The following is a 24,222-nucleotide window of genomic DNA, read 5'->3' on the forward strand; positions in this document are numbered from 1 at the left end:
AATTGCACCACAGACAGAATGTGGTAACTGTTTAACAGACAAAGCAATGCTACAGTGTCCCCGCTATACATGTGGAGGGAGACAGTTACCATACAAATGGCCCATGAGGGAGATTGCTCCTATATATGTGGGGTGGCAGTGTTATACATGTTTCAGAGGCTCAAATAAATTTGTTAGTCTCTAAGGTGCCATAAGAGTTATACATGGGGTTGGGAGGGTGTGACCCTATACACAAACTGGGATGGGGCAGGACCCTATATGGCAGGGAGGAAGAGAATGCCCCACAATACATTGGATGGGGGAACGGATAATATCCCCTATATATGTAAGTCCCCCCATATATGCTGAGGGAAGTAGTCCCTCTACACATGGGCAGGGAATGTCCCATATGTACGCTGGAGCAAGTGCCTGGAAGGAGGAGGGTGTTCCCCAATATACCTTGGGGGATGCGTCCCGTATGTATGTTGAGGCAGTGCTTGGAGCAGGGGGGTGTTCCCCTATATACCTTGGGGGAAGTGTCCCATATGTATGCTGGAGGACGGTCCTGGAAGGAGGGGGAGTGTTCCCTGATATCCATTGGGGGAAGCCCAATATACCGTACATGGGCAGGGAATGCCCCCTCTGTGCCTGCCTAGGGCTGCCCCCTATATACCCCCCCCCGCTAGGGTGACCAGATGTCCCGATTTTATAGGGACAGCCCCGAATTTTGGGTCTTTTCTTACACAGGCTCCTATTACCCCCATTCCCCACACTCGCTGTGTGGTCCCCCCCGCCCCCTAGGGGCATAGGCCCCGCCGGCGGAGAGCCTAACGCGCTGCGGGCAAGGGAGCAGACCCCGCCCCACGCCGCGGCAAGCCCGGGGCTCGGCGCTTCCTCCTCCCGGAACCCGGAACGAGCCGAGCGCCGGGGGCCCGCGATTGGCCGCCGCCGCCCCGGCCGGGGCTATCCCATGGCGCGCCGGGCCCGGCCCCCACAGGCGGGCGATGGAGGCGCAGCGGGGCTTCTCCGAGGAGCAGTTCCAGGCCGCCGGCCGGGAGCTGAGCCAGCCGGCGCCGGCGGCAGGGGGAGCCTGGCAGCTCCTGGTGGAGACGATGGGCATCAGTATCCACCGGCTCTACCACGAGGTACCCTGCAGGGGGCTCGCGTGGCGGCCCCACGCACACGGGGGGAAGGGGGACGGTGTCCCTTGTGTCCGAGGGGGAGGGGCGTTCAGTCAGTCAGTCATTCACCATCTGTGGGGTTTGGTGTGGTGTCCTCTGCGAGAGGAGGGGCACATGGAGGGCCCCTATTTTGGGGGCCTTCACTGGAGACACGGGGAAGTGGGGGCACCCCCCCTATATTCATGGCGGGAAGGGACAAACTTGAGCTCAACGAAGAAGTGCTCCTTGTGTCTGCGGAGCAAAGGGCGAAAGTCCATACAGGAGAGCTGTACAGGGAGTTATACCCACACCTGTCTATGTGGGGCAAGGTGGCCTGCCCTATGCAGTGGGCATTCTCATTACATACGGGAAAGGGGGAAGGACCCCATTATTTGGCAGAGGGGAGCACTTCATATATATAAATAAAACATGGTCATTTCCTCTATATATGGGGAACATTCACAATACATAAGCTATATCCAGTTCCCGCATCTATGCTGGGTAGGGGCATTCCCTATATAAATGGGGAAGGTATCTATATATCGGGTGATGGCTCCCTTATATTCAGGGGAGAGGGGGAAGTGCTTATCCCTTGTCTATGCGTGCATATCTATAGCTACAGCAGGTGAATACCGGGTATCCCCTATATCTAGGGAGAAACAGTCCCCCTGTATATTGATGGGAGGCAGGAATGATTGTCATCAGTATAACTGAATCGAAGTAGGATTGACTGCTAGCTGGAGACAGTTTATCGCCTAAAAACTCCTCTGTAGAGGAGTATCCATGTTCTTGGTGGAAGGGGCTTGTGTATTTATCTAGATATTAAAAAGTGGGGAGATGTTCTGCTGATCAGCTAGAAAGGCTGAAATGCCCTCCTGTGCCACACACCTCTCTGTCATCTGTTTGAGCTCTAACACCACTTGCTCAATGTCTCCTGGGTCACAGAAAGCAGCTTTCAGGCTAATGCCATTACCTGCTGATAGGGAAAGCTGCCCCTGTTTCTCTAAAAGCTGCTGCAGGAGCCTGCAGATTACCGAGAGTTTAAAGTTTAGCCACACTTGGTAATTTGGAAACTCCTGATGGAGGGCTCTGCTTGGTGAGAGGAAGTCTTTTAGTCTGAAGGAAGCAGTTTACTGATTTCAGTGGGAAATACCTGTCTTCCCCCTTCCTCTTCCCTCCAATACAAATCTATTTCAGGGGAGAATGACAGTGGCTCCCTTAAGGAGGAAAGGTAGGGGACTTATTACTCCATCTATTCCTGATCTTAGAATCTTTAATAACTTTCCAAGTACATGTCCTGTCTCCATCGCCTTCTCTTTTTAGCTCATGATGATGTTTACTGCTGGCTGCATCATCAAGATCCTGGCCCTAAATCAAGGAGAGCTTCAGAAAATTCTGTAATAAATCCCCTATCAGCATTAAAATCTTCACTTCTTGGTTTTGAGGGAAGATTATGGCTGAGATGTCCAAAACTGTCTAAGTTGGTTTTGCTCCAGAATCTCATTAATTGTAATGGAACTGGGCATCAAAATCCCATTTTAAATGTTCAAGGCTAGAATCTATCTTTAAAATTAGCTTGCAGTTGATTTTCAATTAGTGGCAGGTGATTCTTTATTGTTACTTGGTAACTAATCCATTTTCCTGACTTATTAAAAAATTAGGTTCAAATACGGTTTCAAAATGTCTTCATTTTTGTAGTTTTAGTTACTCTTCTTATCGCATACTTAGCAGGTCAGGGCTATTGTTGCACTGGAATTAAACACTATGATGCTTTGTGGAGTGAAGCTTTACAGAATCTAGTATTGGTATAAAATTGTTCATCGACTTATTTTTAAAAAGTCCGTGGAAGCAGTTTTGTTTCCTGCTGTCTCTGCAATCTGAATATTGCAATGTTTTGGTAGTGCACAAGAATGGGAAAGAGAAATTGGCTTGAAACTGACCGAAACAAAGCCAACTAGCCTGTTTTCTTTTTTAAAACTTAAAATAAAATAAAATAAAAAGTAAATGGCATAAATAATCAAAAATAAATGACACTTTAAAAGTTAAATAGATTTTAATAATCGATGCTATCAGTAATTCAGGTAAAGATAGCTTTTAAATATGATTTTCTAGCTTCAGTGGCCTCTTAATTGCAACTTGTATCATTCAGCATGCTCTAAGAGCTATTAAAAATGCAGAATTAATCAAATTGTATGTCACTGTAGATCAAATGTGGACTAATTCTCAAAACAAATTATCTTGAACTATGAAAGGTAGACTTAGCTAAACTGAATTAGGAAATATATTTACATTAGCAGTTACACTTAATCAGATTTAAAACAGTCCAGGTTTGGTTAGATCCAAATAGCTTGCTAGGTGTAGGTAAGCTGAACTGAAATGGAAGGACTAGAAATATGGTCAGAGGCTGTCACAACAGTAACAGAGAATTGATTCATGACTACCTACCAATATATAACGTTTATACTTTCTCAGTGAGCTGCTTTGTAACTTGATTCCCTGAACATTGGTGGCAGTGAAGGCCTCTTCCCCATTTCTCCCCTTTGCTGGCTCCTATGGCTATGAAACTTGGTATATTTGGTTATTAAATTGGGCTTTAAAAAACCCTCTAGTCTAAGGAGTGGCAGCCTGATGGTCATATCAGGCTGGGCCAGTTTGAAGTTCTAGCAGGCCTTTTTCCTAAATTGCCTGAGCTGACCTGCTGAGGACTAGCATTCATTTTCTCTATAAAGAGCCATCATCAGCACTCTTGCAATCTCCACTTCAGGATTGGGTTGAAAGCCTTTTAGAGGATCACTTTGGTCTCTGCTCACAGCCACTGTAGTCGTCTTCTCGTATTTCTCACTGCTTATTGTTGCTGAAGAAAGTTGTTGCTAATAAAGCTGTTCCAACTGCTCAGTGCTCCTGTCCTTGGAACTCTGGTCTTATCAGAACTAGCAGAGAGTGTACCCTGCTAATCCAGTAGACCTTGATCTTACTCATAAAGATCTTACTCATACTGGCACAGTTCGATGACAAAGGCACTTGGCCAGCTTTATTTCCCCCAAGGCACAGTGCTAGCATTCCATGGGAGCTACAGGTACACTAACACATGAGTGCCCAGTGGCAAGGAGCAGCTCAGTCAGCGGCGGGAGTTTCTGCTGTCCCCTTGGTCCCACAAAGGGTTAAGGTGAGGTACCTCAACATTTATAGACTGAGACAAACAACTGGGATAAACAGTTTACGTACCACCTTACATGTTTCATGACATCTGTGGTGGGTTTGTTTTTTTTTTAAAAACCTCCCCTTGTTCCTGATATTTCGGACAAAACATCCCTATTCATTATTCTGTCAAACCGTCTTCTCTTGTACTAGATTGGGATGTATCTGTACTAGCCTTCTGGAATGAATTTCCATAAATATCTAGTGCCTAGTATGCTAGCAACAACGTTGCCAAGTTAATGTATGACAAAGTGAACTTGTAAGGATCTGTTTAATACACAGCCTGACTTTGGTTCATAGCCTCTGGTTCAGGCCTCAAATCTTGCACCAGGCCCAGTGCTCCAGGATTTCTTTAGCCTGGTCTACATGTGGGAGGGAGATGAGTTAAGTCGGTCTAAGATACGCAACTTCAGCTATGAAAATAGCATAGCTGAAGTCGCCGTACTTAGAGCTACTTACCACGGTGTCTTCACTGCAGTAGGTTGACTGCTGCCGCTCCCCCGTCGACTCCGCCTACGCTTCTGACTCTGGTACTGGAGTCAACTGGTAGTCGATTTATTGCATCTAGCGAAGATGTGATAAATCGACTCCTGCTGGATCGATCGTGTCGGAGGTAAGTGTAAACATGCCCTTTCTCTCCTACGCTTGTGGCAGGCATTTATTTATTTGGGAATAAAGATGTTCCACAACAGATGGCACTAGAGAGCAACGCCCTGGCCACAGCTATAAAGGGCTTCGGGCAACGAGGTCTAGTATTGGAGGAAATCTCTCTGTATTTGGCATACGCAACATCCTTAGCTTGGCTTGAGGGTTAGGTACAGTATTAGAGTCAACAACATCTGGAATTAATGGGAGCCTCCCCCATTTATTCATGAGTCCCTTGGTCCTTTTCCCTTTCCAACTCCCCCTGGGCTTTCTCTCACTTGGGGATGGCTGCCGTTCCTCGTCAACATTAAATATCTTCTGCTGGTCTGTCTTTTTCCAAGAACAGGCCTCCCTGATGTGCAAAATTCAGCTTCCCCTTCCTGCCTCTGCACTTGAGTGGAGGCTGCCAAGCAAAGCACAGTGAGGAAGAACCTGGGGAACAGCTTATGGAGACCTCCTGCTAACAGCCTGTAACGCAAGTCGACCTTGAGTCCCCTGCAGTGTGCTTGAGTACCAAAAGCCACCATTCCGGGACGCTTCTTGGGAATAATACGATGGCACTTTTGATTCTGCTATTTTTTTTCTTTTTCTCCCCCCCTTCCATGTGAGTGCTGCAAAAACTTCGCTTGAGGTGCAGGAAGAAGTGATGAGTGTGCTATGGTAGCAAAGTTGGCAGTTGGGCTGGGAGGAAACCTAGCCTGATCAGCTGGGACAGTGTGGGAGTATCCAATGACAATGTGATCAGTAGCTGGGCAGGATGCTTTTGAAGCGCTCCGGCAGATCTCTTTGCACTACCTGTTAGTAAGGCCAGAGGAAGGGGCAGTGATGGGGCTCTCATGTTGTGAGCATCCTTAGGAAGGGGAGCTGCAGACTTCTGAAATAGTTCACGTACCTCTTGATTCTGGCAGATTTTCAGCAGGGGAAGCTGTTCGCGTTCTGTCTCCCGCCAGAGGTTGTGATTGATTGAACCTCGTGACCGCCCAGAGAGAGAGAGGTGGATAGTTACTCAGATCCCATTGTAGAATCTCACTGATATCAATGCAGCATGGTAGAGCTTCCAGAAGCTGCCTATTGGATCTCATTGCATGATTAAGGCCTAAGAAATTGAACAGTTCTTTAGTTCACCAGTCTACGAAATGGGGATCATATTTGTTCCACAGAGACACTGCTGTCCCCAAATTAATTTGTTTTGGAGGCATGGCAGATGAAAGATGGTTTAGGGTTAGACAAACAAAATATTCCAGTTATAGGTTCAAACATAGTGTCCTCAGCATTGGAACATCCTGCTCAGCTACACATAAATATACATGTTTCCCCCTAAATTCTGAAAGGTTTCTCTAAGGAATAGTGAGATCAAAACGTGGAAGTCTTGTAATTGCTTTTTAAGAAGTAAAAAATACAAATTAAGGGATTAAAGGGTTCAGGAAACACCACCTCTTGACTCTGGTGGTTTAGGTGCCCTGTTTCTTGGGATGTTCTTTCCTAAAAGGAAAACATAAAGGAGAAAGCAAACAAATAGGTCGTCCGGGTCCCTGTGAAAGGGGAAGGGTGGCTGGGGAAAGTCTGATTCATTCCCATTACAAGAAATAGAGTTGTCACTTCAGGGTAATCTGTTTTTCTTCTGTCACTGTGTGGTAATGTATCCCCCTATTTATAGTATGGGAGTGGTAACCTGTAGTACCGAAATGAAAGCATGTCAGTGTGTGGCGTACACACAGTAAATAGGTAGGTAATGAGGTTTGTCAGGTACTTGAAAGAGGTATAATATAAGCAGTGTTTTTGGTGGAATCTATGGGGAGGATAGAAGTGTGGGGAAACGCATTGTCTGAGTAGCTGGGTACCGCATAGTAGCTGCCAGTAAAGTTGGTAATAAAATATTAGTTGTTTCTGAGGAGAAACTTTAAATTTTCTCTTGAAATTTTGTTTTTTCAACATCTCTCTTTCTCTTCACACTTTCCCTTCCCCCTCCCTGATAATTGCCAATTGAAAAAGGGGAAGGAGAGAGGGTGGGGAACCTCCCAAAGCTTGCTTTTTGTTGTTGGGGGGGGAAAACAAGTGAAAATTCTTAAATGGTTTTGAAAAAAATGCCATTTCCCATTTTATGATTTTTATATATCTTTTTAATAGGAAAAAATATACCACTTCAAATTGTCATGAAAATCAATTATAGTGCAATGGTGCAGAATCTCAACATAGTCTGATAACTGTGGGTGGATAACTCTTAACTGGGTGGTATAAGTCACTAAAAATGGACACTTTCAAACGAATTCAATAGAACTCCTGCTGACTATTATCTAACTTGACCCTCACCAGTACGCTATTTTAAAGTCCTGACTCAACAGGCTGTGCTATGCTATGAAGCTTGCTAAACACTCTTCTTCCCCCCCCCCCCCTCCGGTTGACCCTGGATGGAACTAGGCCTGCATTCAATCTACTATCTCACTAGGCATGCGCTACTGCAGACACATCAAGAGCACTGGGCCCTTATTGACTTACCTCTGGAGGAATCATGAGAGAATAAAAAAAAAATGTTTTCCCTTTGAAAAATATTTTGAAGATGAAAATTCTTAAATATTGAAAATGGGGGCTCTGGTGTATCTTTGACCAGCAGGAACCCCCACCTTTACTTTAAGGGTCTGATCTAAAGTCATTTGATTTCTCTTGTACCTCAGTTCCCCATCTGCAAAATAGGGAACTTTTATTATCCCCACCTTGTAGGGCTGTTTCTGAGGATAAATTTGTGTGTGGGTATGTGTGAGAGAGAGAGAATCGTTCAGTGAAATTCTAGACTGGGTCATGCAGAAGATCAGACTACATTCTAATGGTCTCATCTGACCTTAAAATGTATGAAGGAAAAATAAAATAAAAGGTACTTGGAGAATTTTTTCATAATCTTGCATTTCATAATGACATTTGTTGCAGATGCAAGAATAACCCTCCAATATCAAACTGAAATCGAGGTGTGAATAGGGGGGTTGTTGGGAAGGGATGACTAGGATTCTCCATGTTTGCCCAGAAATGGATAAACTTTGGGGGGTGGGATTGGAAATGTAGGCTGTACTTAAAGGAATTGCGGGTACACGTCAACAAAACAATGATCGTCACGCAGATGATCTTTTACACCTGTGAATTTTCTCCTTTTAGATTTTATTGTAGGATTGTGCTGAGTGCCTAAAACTTAGGGAAAGGATGATTGGTCAAAATCCATTTCCACTCTGCAGATGAAAGTATGTAACATTTTCTGGCTGATGTGGCATCAGTTTAGTTCTCTAACTAGCTCTTGCTAATGGCTGCAGTTCTATGAAAATGCCTGATATTTTGCATAGAGTTAGCAAGATCATAATGGAACTTGTACCCGGGTATAATGTTTTAGTGTGGATAGAATGTCTTATAGGTTACATCAGAAGAAGCAGAACTGGGAGTACAATGTAAACTATCCAAACAACTGAGGATGGCATAACTAGGGGAAACAGGCTCAGTGGGCTTTAAGTCTGTGCTGGGCTAAGACTGGGCCAAATTTGGCTGGTACTCTGGATTTCAGCTGATTAGCTCCAGTGTTTCCAATGGACTAAAGCTGAAACTGAATTGGCGTACCTGAGAGAGCAGGCTTCAAAGCCTGCTGAGTTGAATGTAGACGGCTTGGCAGTTGGCAGTGAATCCTGGGAGAAGGGACAAATGCAGCCACAATTATCTAAATGTAGCTTCTCTGAATCTCTGGGGAGACATGACAAGTGTTTGGATAGTTGAGGTTGGATTGTATACAAAGGTCATGTTTTGAAAAAAGATAATAAAGATGCTAAGTTTAGTCTGGTTGTACAGTGTACCTAAATATTTAGCTGGTGCGTGACTCTGAAATCTTGAGTTTCTGTCTTCAGGCTCTTTTAGCCTTGAACTCATTATAAATTCCTGTCTCTCAGCATGTCTCTTGCATACACATCTACTGTAGCATAGGGTGATCCTCCATTTCCCTTGCGAAACCTGATCTAATAATTTAAACCTTAGTAAGCAATTTGAGAAAATCCAATAATTTGGCAAGTACCCTTGGTTATTGTAGCATAGAGCTGTGCAAATGTTTGCTTGCTGGCAGTTGCAAAGAGTAAAAGAAAATTAGGATTGAGTTGAATAGAAAGTAAAAGTTTTCTGACTTTGATTCACTGAAAATTCAAAATTTGGTTTTGTGCTGAATGAAATGTTTTGTTTGGACATTTCTGACTTTAAAAATAAATAAATAAAAGCAAACAAAATAAAGGGCTTGAATCACAGAACGGAGGGGATGGGGTGGGGTCATCCTCACTTACACCCAGTAGCTAAGTGGTTAAAACGCTCACCTGGGATGTGGGAGATCCAGGTTTGAACCCAGGGTGCCCCTCCCTCCCAGACGAGTGCTGCTGTGACTATCAGGCCTAAAAAATGGCCCCAGTTGTAGCTCATATGTAAAACAAGATGTACAAGTTCATAACAGCTCACAATAATTTTCAAGCAGGAAAAAAGGTTATAAGTTAATCATGGAAAATAAGTCAAGTTGTTTGTCAATGATGAATGTTACGAGCAAGTGCAAGAGACCCAGACGCACAAACTGGATTAGTCCAAACCAAAAGGGCCCGCTGATAAGGTTCAAGAACTGTTGAAATCATGCTTAGTAAAAATGGAAGACATGGAGCCAGAAATGAATGAAACAAAATTGGTGTGGTGGCTATTCGGTGGACAGAATAATGAGGGGATTAACTATGCTACACGCATTTCCCTTTTGGGGTTTAAAAAGAAACTAGGGAGGGAAAATCATCACTGTCTTCCCAGGGCATCTTCCACTCACCTCATCTTCCCTGAGCCTGAGACAGCAGGAGCAGAGCAGATCAAAATACTTTCTTCCTCAGAGGGAGGCCATTAGGCCTTGTTTTTGTTCAAGGAACTTTGTTTCTCACTTGAGTCCTTAAAATCATCATGACATCCTGTCCTTACCCATCTGGGGGGATGTGTGTGGGGGGGATACCTAACAGCCAGCCAGCATAGCAGAGGCATATAAGATCCTGTTCTGTCCCCCCTACCTCTTTCTCTTGGCTTTTCATCAAATCGTAAAATCACCTGCCCTGCATCTGCACAGCAAGATGAGATGACCACAGCCCTGCCCCGTCTAAGGAGAAGAGACTCAACCAGGTGACATCCCTGACTGGAATGTGAACCAGGATCCGAGCAACAGGTGCTGTGGTTGGCCTAACAGCCAAAGCATCCATCTGTGACTGACCAGCTGTCCAGTGTTCCAGAAACATCAACAAAAGCCATATGTCCCTCGCCTTTTCCATTCCATCTCTCCTCCGTCATCAATCTGCCTGTCCATTAGAAACAGGCGAAATGAGTACCCTTTACACATCTGGACTGAGGGTAAAATTAACCCTTCACATCAAAAGGTTAGTTTTGAAAATAAGACTGATCTCCAAAAGGAAAGAGACTTTAAGTTTGTTTTGCATAATCACTCAATTCCAGTTTCAGTATAAATGCTTGTTTTAATTTCTTGTGTTTGATCAATAAACTTTCAACTTGAGAATGAACGCTTTGGGGGGTTTGCCGAGGAGCGAAATAAAACCAAGGCCTCTGTAGAAGAAAACCCCTGAACCTAAGTATTACTGTTTTTAATGTTGGACAGTGAAAGAGTTTATAAACACCTTAAAATCAACACAACGTCGCCCTAGTCCAGAGGCTATGGGATATTCTGTGGTGGGTCTCTCTGTCTGTCCTCTGGAAGCTGTTCCGCAGGGGAGAGAGCGAACATACTTTCTAGCTCTGAGGTAGGGCACTAAACCTGGGCCTCCCAAGTTCTAGGGAAGTGCCCTAACTGCTGGACTACTAGATACAAGGCGGTGCTGCCACTACCACCTGTTTTGTGAATGGTGCCTAAATCCCCTTGTGCATCTAGCCTTAAATATCAAAACGGTTTATGTTGGTAATATTAGAACGATTCATTTCAGCTCATCGGCAGGTTTTTTTCATTTTGACTGAAGCAGTCAGTCGAAATTAACATTTAATTCACAAAACGTTATGATTGACCTGCATCTTTGGGAGGGACAATATCAAACCAACTGGTCTCTCCACTTTCTGCCCTTACATAGCATTCTGAACCTTCATACAGCATCTTAACCAGTGATTCTATATTTTTGGGAAGCCCAGATTGTCCTCTTGCATAATGAATGCAGTTGAAGGCTTTGATGAAATCTCTGATGTTTAAGACTAAGCTTCTCTGGTAAGCAAACCCTTTCTCAATTCAGGTAGTAATGCAATGGGGATACAGCTACTCTGTGCTGCTTGAATGTTATTTTGCAGTGTAGTCCCTCTCAAGCTCCTTCATGCGTGCTAATTGACACAGATTCTTGTCTGGGGGGTTGTTTTCGTAACTAGGAAATTTTTTACATGGACAGGTAGTTAGTCGGACTCTCAACTGTAGACCCACAGCTCCTTATTGGTTATATGCGGATCAGGCTATGCTATGTATCAGGTTCTCTCATCTGTCACCCAAGGGGCACATCTGGTAGTTTAGGATGGCCCAAGTGAGTGGGAGTGGCTCCATAGTGAAATAACACTCAGTCAGCACAGAGTGACTTCATTAGCAGCACAAAGTAGCTCTGTCCCCATTGTATTGTTAGCTCAAGCATTGGCAGCACTTGAGATTCGACCCGCCTCCATAATAGGCCAGCTGGCTCCTGTTTAAAGCACCACCAAATTCAAACTAGAGAGGGTAGTGTGAATGGGAGTCAGGTTGGGGCAACACTTGAGTTATACCTCAAGATAACACTGTAGTGAAGACAAGCTGGGAGAGAGGGAAGAAGTGTGTAAACAGCACTGGATTTAGAATGTGTGGATGCTGCCATTGTAAGCTTAAATGAGAAGGAAGTGCTGTGTGGCTTTTGTTTTCCCAAGCAGATAAACAGTAGGGGGATAAAGGGTTCAGTGAGAGAAACTTTTTTTATCTTGCTCTACTATCTAGTAGCTTAAGTTATGGATGTTGACGGCAGGATTATAGTTTTCAGCAGGCTCAGTTTGTTGGTTGTCAAGAGACACTAAGAAACTGGAAGGGATCCAGCAAAAGAATAATAAAGATGACTCTCTTCCTGCAACAGAATAGCAATGAGCTATTATACGAGAGACAAAGGGAATACAATTAATGTTTCCTAGCCCATTAGTGGGATTAGGGAAATGTGATTGATTATCCTGCCTTGTATTTTTTATAATGTAAATGCAGATAAACTGTTTAAATGGAAGAAAATCTTCAACCCCACATTGCATTTGACCGTGGATAGTTACCTCTCAAAACTGTAAATTTGAAAGTCTGTCCAATGAAGTAGTGCGTATGCTTGGTACGGTGAAAGTTAGGGTCAGTTCTGCACTGCGTCTGGATAGACATGCCTATAGCTCTGATCCACAGTCTGTTGAAGTCAATGTGATTCTTTCGCCTGTTGTCAGTTGCCTTTGCGTCACACTCTGGATGAGGAGTTGTCAGCAAGCTTTCAGCATTTCATCATTGCCAAAGGCATGTTGGCAAGTCGAGATCTTTCATTGCATACAATGAAAAGAGCAGTTATAGGGCATCTCCTCGCTTTTGTAAGTTGATCATAAACTTAGCGTGATAGTGGAGTTTAACTGTACTACTTGTGGAAATATAATTGTTAATTGGAGGGGCATTTACTTAACTTTTGGGATTTGATTAGTCTAAAGTAATTTACACTGATATAGCTACTCCAGTGTAAATGCTTAACACAGACACACACTGCTGGTTCAATGTGCTCCAGTAGTTTACTGGGATAAATTAGAGTGGTACAAGCCTCAACTGGGACCAATGCCGCTCACATTGGGAGTTTGCACTCCCTCATTGTAAATTAAACAGGTATTGAGGGGAAGGAGGGACAGAACAACCCAGAGTAGACAGAGCCTTAGTTGTGTGTGCTTTAAAATAATGATGGTGATTATATACTCTCTCTCTCTCTTTAACAAAAGATGATTCATGGGCATGCCCTACCACTGTTCTCCATAATGTCATATTATTTCATCTGATCAGGATCAGATACAGAAGATTCCATTACGAGTTCAGTAGCATTGATCACCTTTGGTAGTGTGTTTGCAGGGAATCCTGATCCTGTGAAAGTGTCCCTACATTTTTATTTGCTCTTATGAGTAATAGAGGAACCAAATTTACGAGAGGGGGAAATAGCGGAAAAATACACCATGCTGTCGGAATGTATCAAATGTTGGCTTCCTCTTGTATATAAAAAGGAGTTGGCAAATTGTTGGTGACCAAATAAGGGAGGCTCGTGCTGCCATCTTCACTGGACTGGAAAAACACCCGTCAGACTAAGGGTGTAGACTGGTTATTTTGTTGTCTCTTGTCAGTGGAAAGACAGGGTAAGGGTCAGGAATGTCTTTGTTACGTGTGGGTTTTTTGTTTTGTTTTTGTTTTTAATATTTAACAACACGGACAGCTCCTGAATCCTGTGGCTTTTTTCATGACCTTTTATGAACACAATGGAACCTGTCACGTAAGAACTCATTCTAACGTCCAAAAGTTACATAACCCTCTCCCAAAGGGTAGGGTGGGGTGGGGGTGGGTGGAGAGGAAGTTACTGGTAAAATTTAAAATTAGGGAGAGTGTTTGGAATCCTTGTAGGAATAAGGAAAAATATCCTCTTACCTGATACTAATCCCTTTATTTATTAAAATATCCTTTTAATATCCAAACTAGGAGATGTATATAATTAGATTCAATCATTAAAACCTCTTTCAGTGCTTCTCTTGTAAAGCTAACTACTGTACATACTGTAGGGTGAAAGATGTAACTTATTTTTCAGGATGCATCTCTGAGGACCAGATGGTCCCTAAATTTGCACATTAAGTTGAATATACCAAATTGTGTGTTAAGCTGAATACACTCAGGTCCCAATCCTGCAGACTCTTACATGTGTGACTGACTTTCACAGGTGTCAATGATACCATTAAGTACAATGCCACTGCTTACATTTGTGAAACCACACACACAGAGGTATTCTAGCAAGATTGGGACTGTAGGTTTGTTTCAGGAAGAAATGTAGGCATGGTTGGAAAAACCTGAAATAACTGACAAGGTCAACTGCAAGGTCTTCCATAGAGGGATGGGATATTTTGAAATGCACAAAATTACATGTCATCAGCTTCCCAACTTGCTTCTTTTTAGTCTTAAAATCTATTTCTAAAGCCGCTGCCATTGGATAACTGTAGATTCAGTGTATCATTCCTATTAGCTGTCTGCAAGGGACTTACTTGGATGTCGGCTTGGTGAAGTGTACCATTTTGCCAAAATTAGCCTGAGACAGTCTTGTAAAAATGGAAATAGTAATACTGCCTTATTACAAATGTAATCACGCTGTATCTTTTTTAAAATATTTCCTTCTCTTTAAATATTGTGCATATAAAAGGCTGAGCTGGCGACACTGGCACCCAGGAATGAAGTGTTAACCATAGAATAGGCTACATTCAGGGTAACAGAAGTAAGACTATCCCAAATGGGCTCTGAGTCACTTTGTCCAACTCCATTAAAGTCAATGGGATTACCCAGGCTGTTAGGATTGGAACTAGTGGGCCAGATTGTGATCTCAGTTACACTCTTCAGGGAACAGGCAACTCTCAGGATGAGGGTGCTGAAACTACATGTCCATCCATTATTTGTCGCTTGGTGTATTGAACGTTCTAATTCCAGTGGTGGATTTGTCGTGTGGACAGGTAGGCCCCGAACAAAGACCAACAATTCTTTTCACACAGACCATTGTATAGCCATAACATTCCCCACCCCCTTGGGATTGCTCGATCTTATAGTTGACACTTAAAAAATATTATTCTCATTGTTTTAATTAGTACTGACGTAGTAGTAACAATAGTGTAAACGCTGCTCCATATGTGCAGATGGAATTTCCATATGTTATGTGAAACTTTAAAAGCATTAACACACGAAATTGTGTGCTAGGGGAATTGAGGGCTGGGATTCAGGATGCTTGCAGAAGGAAAACAGCTAATATCCAAGACTCTCAAAATATATGACTCACTCATAGGTATAGCCTGTGTTACAACCAAACATCAAAATTTGGAATAAGGTTTCCACGGTATTTAACCTTTTACAGCAGTAGTGATTACCGTGGGTCATGCATTACCTAGTCATGTTTCACAACAAAACCTATTTATAGGTCAGATTGTGATACCTTGATCCTGTGCCACTGAAGTCAATGGGAACAGGATCATTCCTATCCTTTATAATGCCATTTACCTCAAGTAGTCCCACTGAGTTCCTGGGAACTATTTGTGGAGTAACGCACTGGTTGATGTGAGTAAAAGAATTATTATGAAGCGCCTCTGTGTGAAGGCGTCTGACTGTTACACTTCCATATACAAACATTAAAAACAAGGCCATATTGCAAAAAGATTGCATCGGGGATTGTTTTTAAAAGGATTTGCTTTCCCAGCTTACGTAGGTTTGCAATAAGTGCCCCACCTTGCTTCCTTCAGCTGCTTTCAATGCAGTAGAATGTTTCCCTTTCCTGTGTGATGCCTTTTTTCGTCTGTTCCGTTTCCACAGCAATCAGGACTTTATGAGTATAAAATCTTTGGTGGCCTTGCCGATTGTCCCCCAGAGTTGCTTGCAGATGTCTATATGGATTTAGACTACAGAAAACAATGGGATCAATATGTTAAAGGTGAGTAAATCAAATTACTTTTTTAAAGCTTAAAAATAAGCTCTATCTTTAACTTTTTTTTTTTCCCCCCAGGAAGGCTTTCTAAAATTTGTCTCTTCTCTTAGGGCCATGTTCCCCAAAGTACTCGAGGTCACATTTTCAGGTGCTCAGCATTTACAGTTGAGGCCAGATTATCCAAAGCGCTCATCACCTAATGTTATACCAATAAGTAAAAATGTGGCATATAAGAGAGAAATTCTTGCCTAGTCACAGCCAAACTTCACATATCAAGAGAGAGCACCCCACAGCATCAGTCCTTGCCACTCTGAAGTACTTACATGGCCCTCATTACCACAGGATCCAAGTGCCTAACCATTGCAAGTGTCTTAATCCTCACAGCACCCAGGGAGGTGGAAGTGGTATTATTCCCATTTTACAGCTGGGCAAAACTCAGGCACAAAGAAGCTAAGTGACTTGCCTAAGGTGTCAGAAGTCTGAGAAGAGTTGAGCCCAGGTCTCCCAAGGGGTAGGTTGGCACCTAAACCATTACTCTGCAGTGGCGATGGGGGAACATCTTTCCCTGGTGAGACTGTCCCCAGAAAGCCTGAGTGACAGTGCTGGTGCTCACATTCTCATCCATCTGCGTTGTCACTTGGAGGCTGGGTCAACACAAGCTTTGAACTATAACATTAGATGGCCTAATTGACATCAGATGCTCAGAATAGCGGTCAACGCGGTGGTAGTTTGGGGGGCCCGTTTGACAGTGGTGAGGTCAGGGTTAGCTGTCATATGCCGCACTTTTATTTATGTCTTTGTTTTGGGGGAGGAGGCATTGGCAACCATCCCACCTTCTTGGGTGCTTACAAAAATAGTGACCATCCAACTGAAAAACCTAGAACACCTACAATGGCCTCCCCAGAAATAACAGTACACCTCCAAAACAATAACTCTTCAGCTATCGTTATCCACACAACAAACTCCCATGCCCTCAGCACATCTAGTTCTGCAAACACCTGGAGGAGGTGGAGGGAGGGTGAGAGGAGTTTGCAGTGCCTGGAAGACTAACAGACCTGGACTCTAGAGGGGCGAGGACTCAAGCACTTGCTTACACTGAAGTCAATAGAACTTACACGAAGTATTTTCCTGAATGGGGCCCAGAGGAGCAAGTTTGAAAGCCAAGGAAAATCCTGCCAGATGCCCTCTCTTATTTTTAAACCGTGGGGGCTCTAGCCTGAATGGTTCTGTTGATTGCACCTTGGGCAGTATTGTGGAGAGCTGCTTAACCTATGGAAAACGAGGGATTGATCTCAGTCAGCCTGTAGCTTCGCTAGTAGAATGGGTGTGAGCTAACACACGATAGCTATTTCACTGTAAAAGGCACTCACCTTTTCTACTAGCAAAGACATACCCCAAAGAAGCTTAAAGTGGAACCTTAATTCGTTCACGGTATCGTACACGAAGACACATAGCAACCGATCGTTCTAATTTTTCCATTTAAATGACTTCATCAGATTCTGGTTTGTAAAACACATAGCTAAGGCAACTACAACCTACAGTGTCTGAAGCCAACATGCCGATATCTTTTTATAATGCCTTTTTTATTCTAAGAGAATGGAAAGGAAGCAGTTGGGAAGTTACACCCTTTAAATTCTAAAATGTAGATAATGTTGCAGGGTTGGCCTCTACACCCTCATTGACTAGGGGAAAAAGTCTGGCTCCCTGAACTGGTATCCAGAACTTGTGTATGTTTGAAACAACGATTTGATACAAGTTTGAGAATTGCTGCCTTAATGATATTTCATACTCCAAGGTTGGACAAGTTAACTCCCTGTTGGCAGAAGGCTTACTTTAGTGCTTCTTTTTAAAGTACTCTGGATAGATAGCAGAAAACTGGAGCCATTAAATATGCCCTTTGTTTCAAAGGGTGCTAGCACTGATATCAGTGATGCTTTAAATATCGACACTCTTAACAATTTTACTGCTCATCAAAGCATGTAAGAAAGCAAGCGCCATATTATGAATCTTACACAATCTATTCTAAGTGATAGCTCATTTTTTGGCTAGGCCTGTAACAACACATGGCAGGGTTGAAGGTGGTTTTGCTTTCCTGAAAAGTGGGCTGAGCTTTCAAAAGACTGGGATACGCAGAGCATTGCTACGTTGGGTCTGATTCAGGCCTCATCCTACAGTGATCTCCATCTCAACATCGAGACTTTGGACTATATGGGTATGTCTACACTACCCGCCGGATCGGTGGGTAGTGATTGATCTATCAGAGATCGATATATCGCGTCTCATCTAGTCGTGATACATTGATCCCCGAATGCGCTCCCCATCGACTCTGGAACTCCCCACGGGGGAGCGGCACCCTTCGATCCCGTGCCGCGAGGACGTGAAGAAAGTCAATCTGAGTCAATCTACGATGCGTCGACTTCAGCTATGCTATTCTTGTAGCTGAAGTGGCATATCTTAGCTCGATTTCTCCCCCCCCCCCCCCAAAGTGTAGACCAGGCCTAAGCTGTAGATTTGCCTTTGTCTATAAAGGACCACACACTCCTATGGCGCAGTGTAATAATTCACATGCTCATGGCTCATATACAGAAATCAGCCATTCTTCGCTACAGCATTTTATTAAAATTTTGCAGTGAAACGAGGTCCATTACCAACATGTCCCCGCGTTAGCAAGCTGAGCTACCCAACGTTTACGTTCTGTATTATAAACAAAACTGAACAGTGTTGTGGACTAAGCGAAGTACATTTTGTAATATAGCCTTGGTGGGTTTTTTGTTTGGAAAAAATAATAAAATGGAATGCTGCATTTTAGCAAGTGTGACATTATTATGCTGAAAATTGATCTCTTGGGCTCTTCAGAATGGATTAATGAAGTTCTGTTTGGTCATTCTGTCCAATGCCTTCTCTGCTTGGCCAGTTTTGACCAGCCTGTCCTCTGGAATAGACTGAAAGGGAGCACGGGTGTATATGGCTTTCGTAAGTACCATTGTGCGAAGTTTAACTCTTAGGAAAGAAACACAGCAAGTTTTAAAATAATCTCTCCAGGTATTTGAATGCAGATCTCAAATTGACACCTCTTTTGAAAAAGAGGGAGACTCATTTGTTAGCATTTTAGCTAAGAAAAATTCAACTAAAGCATTAGTTAAAAGGCGACAAATTAATACTCCAGTGACCTCTGGTGGAAAACGCGATACTGTGTGGTTTGTCATTGCATTGCAGGGACTGCAGCATATTGTGTGCACATCTTAAATGTTAGTGAAATTACAAGTGGGCTAGGGAATGGAAATGGGATTTTTTGTGTGGAATACCTGGTACATACATATGCACTGGGTATAGTGATAACTCTACTCTTTTTAGATGCACCATTACCCCCTTCCTCTTTAATTTTCTTTCCCATATGAAAGCCACCCTCCCCATTCTTTGTTCATTTGGAAGGGTAAATGCATGGCTTTGAAAGTAGCACAGGAGGAAAAACCATTTTGTAAACAGGCCCAAGAAGCTGTGCATGAGCATGACACTGTATGTATCATTCAAATGCTACCTTGGGTTGGGAGTGGGAGTTCCTAGGAGACAGCGGAATGGTTCCAGCATGAAATATTACAGTGGTTGCTTCTTTTGATACGAGAACACACTAGTGTCATAACCCTGTTGGTGCTAACTCACTGGTACTGTTAACATCTGTGGCCACAATCTGGCCACACATAACTTATACTGACTGCTCTTTGTGTGTCCTTCATCTTGTCTTTTTCAGGGGCATCAGTGGACATAGTTGCCTTCCTGGTCAGATAGGAAATGCCATCGTGGCTCAGACCCAGGATCCTTGTAGTCCAGTCTTCTGCCTTTGACAATGGCCAGTATTGGCCGCATCAGAAGAAAACCCTACAGTGGACAGTTGGGGCGGGGGATAACTTACTCCATGGAAAGCTTCCTTCTAACCTCCAATGATTAGAGTTTGGCTTAAGCTCCCTCACTTTCTCCTTCCCGCTACTGTCTTCCCATCTGATCTCCTTAGTGAGTCATCTTGTCCCTTGAACTCTGATTCTGTTCCCAGGCTCTCCCACTCGGATTGCCTCCTATTTCAGCTTCCAGTATGCAGAGCAAACGTTGGTGCTTGCTGGTAACTCTCTGGAACAGAGTTAACTTATCACTTGCCAACGAATGACAAAAATGGTATTTTTAAAAGAGTAACTTCTCTTCTCCCTCCACCCCGCTCAATTTTGTTCATCACTCGCTTTAATTGGGAGTCTTTTACACTTGCCACGTGTTCTAATTCCATGTTAGGTTGGACTGGCTCTCAAGGATATAAAGTCATTACCTGTTTTGTTTCAAATGCATGTTCAACAACAGAGCTGTTCTGAACTTCTAGCTGCACAAGGTGCATTTAAAGGAACAGATGCTTATGCACAGGTGGGACAGGCTTTGAATGAACTCTGGGAGGGAGTTTGACTCATTCCTGAATGGAACTGTCTACAGTGGAAACAAACTTTTCTCTTGACCTGGCTAAACTAGACCTAGCATATCTCAGTATAACTGCGCTGAGATGCAACCAGTTTTTTAAATTCTTGCTACTGCTAGTCTAAGCCGTGTTTTGGTATTGTATATGTATAAATGTTACAGCTGGAATTAACTCAGTGATGGCCAACACTTTTTCCCCTCTTTGCCAATTGTAGAGCTGAGTGAGAAGATTTATGATGGGAAGAGAATAATCTACTGGGAAGTGAAGTACCCTTTCCCTTTGTCAAACAGAGATGTATCCTTTCAAATCTTTGTCCGGGTGGCAAAGCAACGTATTCAAGAGTCCAGATGCAGGCAGCTGTAAGAGTTTTGCTTGTCTGTTACTGTGGGAGTTGAAGTGTAGAAGAGCCAAACCTGAGAAGAGAAGGAAGGGTTTAAAAGCTTGATCCTGCAGTCCTTATTCGTGCTTGTGCAACATGAATCACTCACCTGGGTATCATGTTGACTTCAATGAAATGCATGTTTGAGTGCGAGAGTCTGCAGGATCAGACCCTACAATAATGCAAACACTAAGATTCATTTAATAGACCGAAGTGAAACGTGGATTGAAAGAGGTCAGGGACTGCCTTTTTGTTGTGTTCAGTGTCTGTCACGATGGGGCTGCTGGATGCTACTGTAATACAAGTTAATAATAATATAATGAAACCGATCATAGTTGTATAAGAACGTAATGGCCACACTGGGTCAGACCAATGGTCCATTCGCCCAGTATCCTGTCTTTCAAAAGTGGCTAGTGCCAGATGTTTCAGAGGGAGTGAACAGAACAGGGCAATTTATTGAGTGATAAACCCCATGTCCTCCAATCCCAGCTTCTAACAGTCAGAGGTTTAGGGACACCCAGAGAATGGAGTTGCATATATGACCATCTTGGCTAATAGCCATTGATTAACCTATCCTCCATGGACTTATCTACTTTGTTGGACCCAGTTATACTCTTTTTTGCATCTTTCTTCATCTTTAGGTATCTTTCTTAACTTGCAATACAGTATGTGTATCTTCGTGAACGTCGTGATATGGAGGTTGATGGGCAGAAGATCTGGGTTATGCTGGCTAAAAGTGTGTCTCTTCCTCAGTGTCCAGAAAAATCTGGGATTATCAGAGTAAATAGTTATGTGCAAAGTCTGGTGCTTGCCAGTGATGGCAAGACCGGATCCAAAGGTAAGAAATATTACTTACTACAGCTAAGTAAAGTAGAGCAAGCTTTCAAATTTTATTCTGCATTTATTAAGAAAATGAAATGTAAAATCTCAGATACCATCAAAGCAGGCAAGGCTAAGGACTTGAAGTTACATGCAAAGGATATGGTAAAGACGTATATCAAGAGTTCTATAATCAGCAAAAATCCATTCTGAAAGAAGCGTGTCTGGGAATGTTACGTGGGACTTCATGTGTTGGGTAACACCACTGGACTTGCACAATTAAGAATAGTCCACTCCGTCATTTCCCTTCTCTAAATGAAGAACAGATGTCATTCATTTGAACTTTGGATATTGGTGGTTATATTTTGATCATTGCTAGCAACTGGAAAGTGGGCAACCCAGTGAACAATTCATTCATTGAAAAGTCACCTTTGAATCTCTGTGGACTTGATTTTGAAGTTGTTATAAATAGACTGAAGGATGTTTTGGGACAAAGTTGATCGTTAAGAAAAAAACGTTTTATTTGGTAACTATATGTGTATGTAACAGGGCTAAATCCTGCATTCCATAGTCAGGCAAAAACTGTAGTTGTAATCAATATAGCTGCAGCCAAGCAAGTAAACTGCTAATTATTGTGTTGTTATAATAATCTCTGTTCCCTTCCATTTCTGTCTCCCTTTAAGTTTACATGTATTACTTTGATAATCCTGGTGGCATGATTCCGTCATGGCTCATTAACTGGGCAGCCAAGGTAAGCAGGAAGCTGGGGGCAATATCTTCCTTTGTGCTGTTTAACTTATTCCTGAGAATCCACCCACTGGATCCAAATCTGGCCTCCATAAATCAGACAAGATCAGCCAATCTTCATCTGAAGTCGTCTTCCCTCTTGGCCACTCTACTATCTTGTCTTTCAGGCCTCCATTCTGATAGCCGTCTCTTCTTTTTCTGTCTCTCTAACTGTTCCTTTCCCCACACCTCAAGAAAGCTCACTCTTTATACTAAACTCACCAGAGTTGTTTCTGCACCACTGTGGACAGACACACTCGTGTTTCAGAGTATGAGCAGACAGATTCAGTAACGTTGCAAACTCCTGAAATACGGTGTGATGTTCTAAGAACAAATACAGAATTTACTGCTTTGTAGTAAATTTAATCTTTTTGTTGGAAACACTGTCTTCTGTTATCTCTTGAAATATTTGTAGTGTAAAATGATGTCTATATACAGCTTTTGTCTGCAGTGTCTTTGACCATCATCAGAGAATAACCACTCTACACTTTTTTTTCCTTCAAAACAGAGTGGAGTACCTGCTTTCCTCAAAGACCTGCAGAAGGCTTGCCTTAATTATTGCAAGAAAACCTGAGTTGCTGCCTCGAGTCTTTCTCTGAATTGTTTATTGATTTGATTCCCAAAATTGGATGCTTCCAAGGACTACTATTGTGAAAACATTGTTGGATGAAATTACCTCCTGAGATCTACTACTCCATTATAGTTAGGTTCCATTGGCATATGCCTTCAAAGTTGCCAAGCCTTTATTTTTTCATTTGCCACCTGTTGTGCTCTTCAGCTAGATAGCTGGCCAGCCTTGCTTCAACTGCTGATGCAATTATTACCTGCTTTTCAAATGGTTTCCTTTCTTTTTATCACATTCTCCCCCACCCACACCCTGCTCATATTCGGTATGCTTTCTACCATAGGCCCATTAGGGGAACTCTGGCTTATGTTAAATCTTCAACAGAGAGTAGAGCCTGTTACTCCTTGTTGGAGGAGAATACTCTAAAATGGCAGCTTTTTAAAGTAAATTTTGATTCTTGTGGTGAATCATGTCTCTGTACACATTAGGTAACCGGTTCTGGCAGGTGTTGCCTTGCTAATGAAGTCCTTCTGGCAAAACTGGCTGCTGCTTGAAGGCGCTCTCAAGTCTAATGTACTGGATACGTTCCATGATCCTAAGTGTGTTTCTTTATCCCTCCTTTTCCTAAATTTTATCCTGTATTTATTTGGAGCTGAGATTCATTGATCAGAAATGCACATCCTGCTTGCCTGCCATACATGTGGAGGATATTTGCTATACGAGTTGATAAATAACCCACAGCCTGCACTGGGACTCATGCTATTACAGGGTATAGTTAAGAGTTTTGCTATGATCAAGTCTTTCATTTGCATTTAAACAGGCATTTGGCTAAGTCCCAATACTGGCATCTTTGCATCTATCATGTAGCTACCATGCTTTTGCCACATCCACTTAGTTGAGGGGAGGATGGATGGGATGTACATGTAATAAGTAAAGTTGTGATGAAATAAGACCAAATGAGTCAGTTCCTTGTTCTGCTCTAATGAAAACCAATTAGTGTACTAAAAGCCTATCAAGCCCTTACCTGGAAGACCTCTGTGAGGAAACACAGCTCAGATATCAACTATAACTTAAAATCCTTTTAGTCCCAATATCAGGTGTTATCAGGGGACCTCCTAAATGTCATGCTAGGGACTAATGTTAAGGTTCTGCTTCCTTGTTCTTGATTCTGACATGGAGATCAATGGCTCTTTCCAAGTCTGATACAAGGAGAGAAGGCCAAGAACCAAACTTTCCAGCTGATGCTATAACTTAAGAAATCCCAGTAAAAGAGGAAAAAAATCACATGTCGCACCTCCATGTGGGTGTGTCTGTGTGGGGAGAATATTGAGGGAAAACACTTTCACAAAGGTGATGATCTCAGGGACATAGCCCATGCTGTTAATCTAGCCAGATGCACAGCCTTTGGTGGAATGGCAAAGCTTAACAAGACCTCTCAGCATTTCTGTATATACAAGTAATGATGTAAGTTATTTGCCTTTATACCTTATATGCTCTGAATGGTAGTTGATTGATGAATTAAAAATGAAACCTTGCAATTA

General features: G+C 42.9%; 1 protein-coding gene across 1 annotated transcript; it reads left to right on the forward strand.

Annotated features, from left to right (window-relative positions):
• The first annotated feature begins 874 nt into the window (after positions 1 to 874).
• On the forward strand, positions 875 to 24,222 carry LOC123346252 (phosphatidylcholine transfer protein). Its single transcript, XM_044983547.1, has 6 exons — positions 875 to 1,124; positions 15,568 to 15,685; positions 20,347 to 20,426; positions 21,178 to 21,349; positions 22,014 to 22,081; positions 22,625 to 24,222. The coding sequence occupies exons 1-6, from the start codon at positions 984 to 986 to the stop codon at positions 22,688 to 22,690; spliced, it is 645 nt and encodes a 214-aa protein (XP_044839482.1). The 5' UTR covers positions 875 to 983; the 3' UTR covers positions 22,691 to 24,222.

Source organism: Mauremys mutica, chromosome 12 (assembly GCF_020497125.1).
Source record: "Mauremys mutica isolate MM-2020 ecotype Southern chromosome 12, ASM2049712v1, whole genome shotgun sequence".
Lineage (NCBI taxonomy): Eukaryota > Metazoa > Chordata > Testudines > Geoemydidae > Mauremys > Mauremys mutica.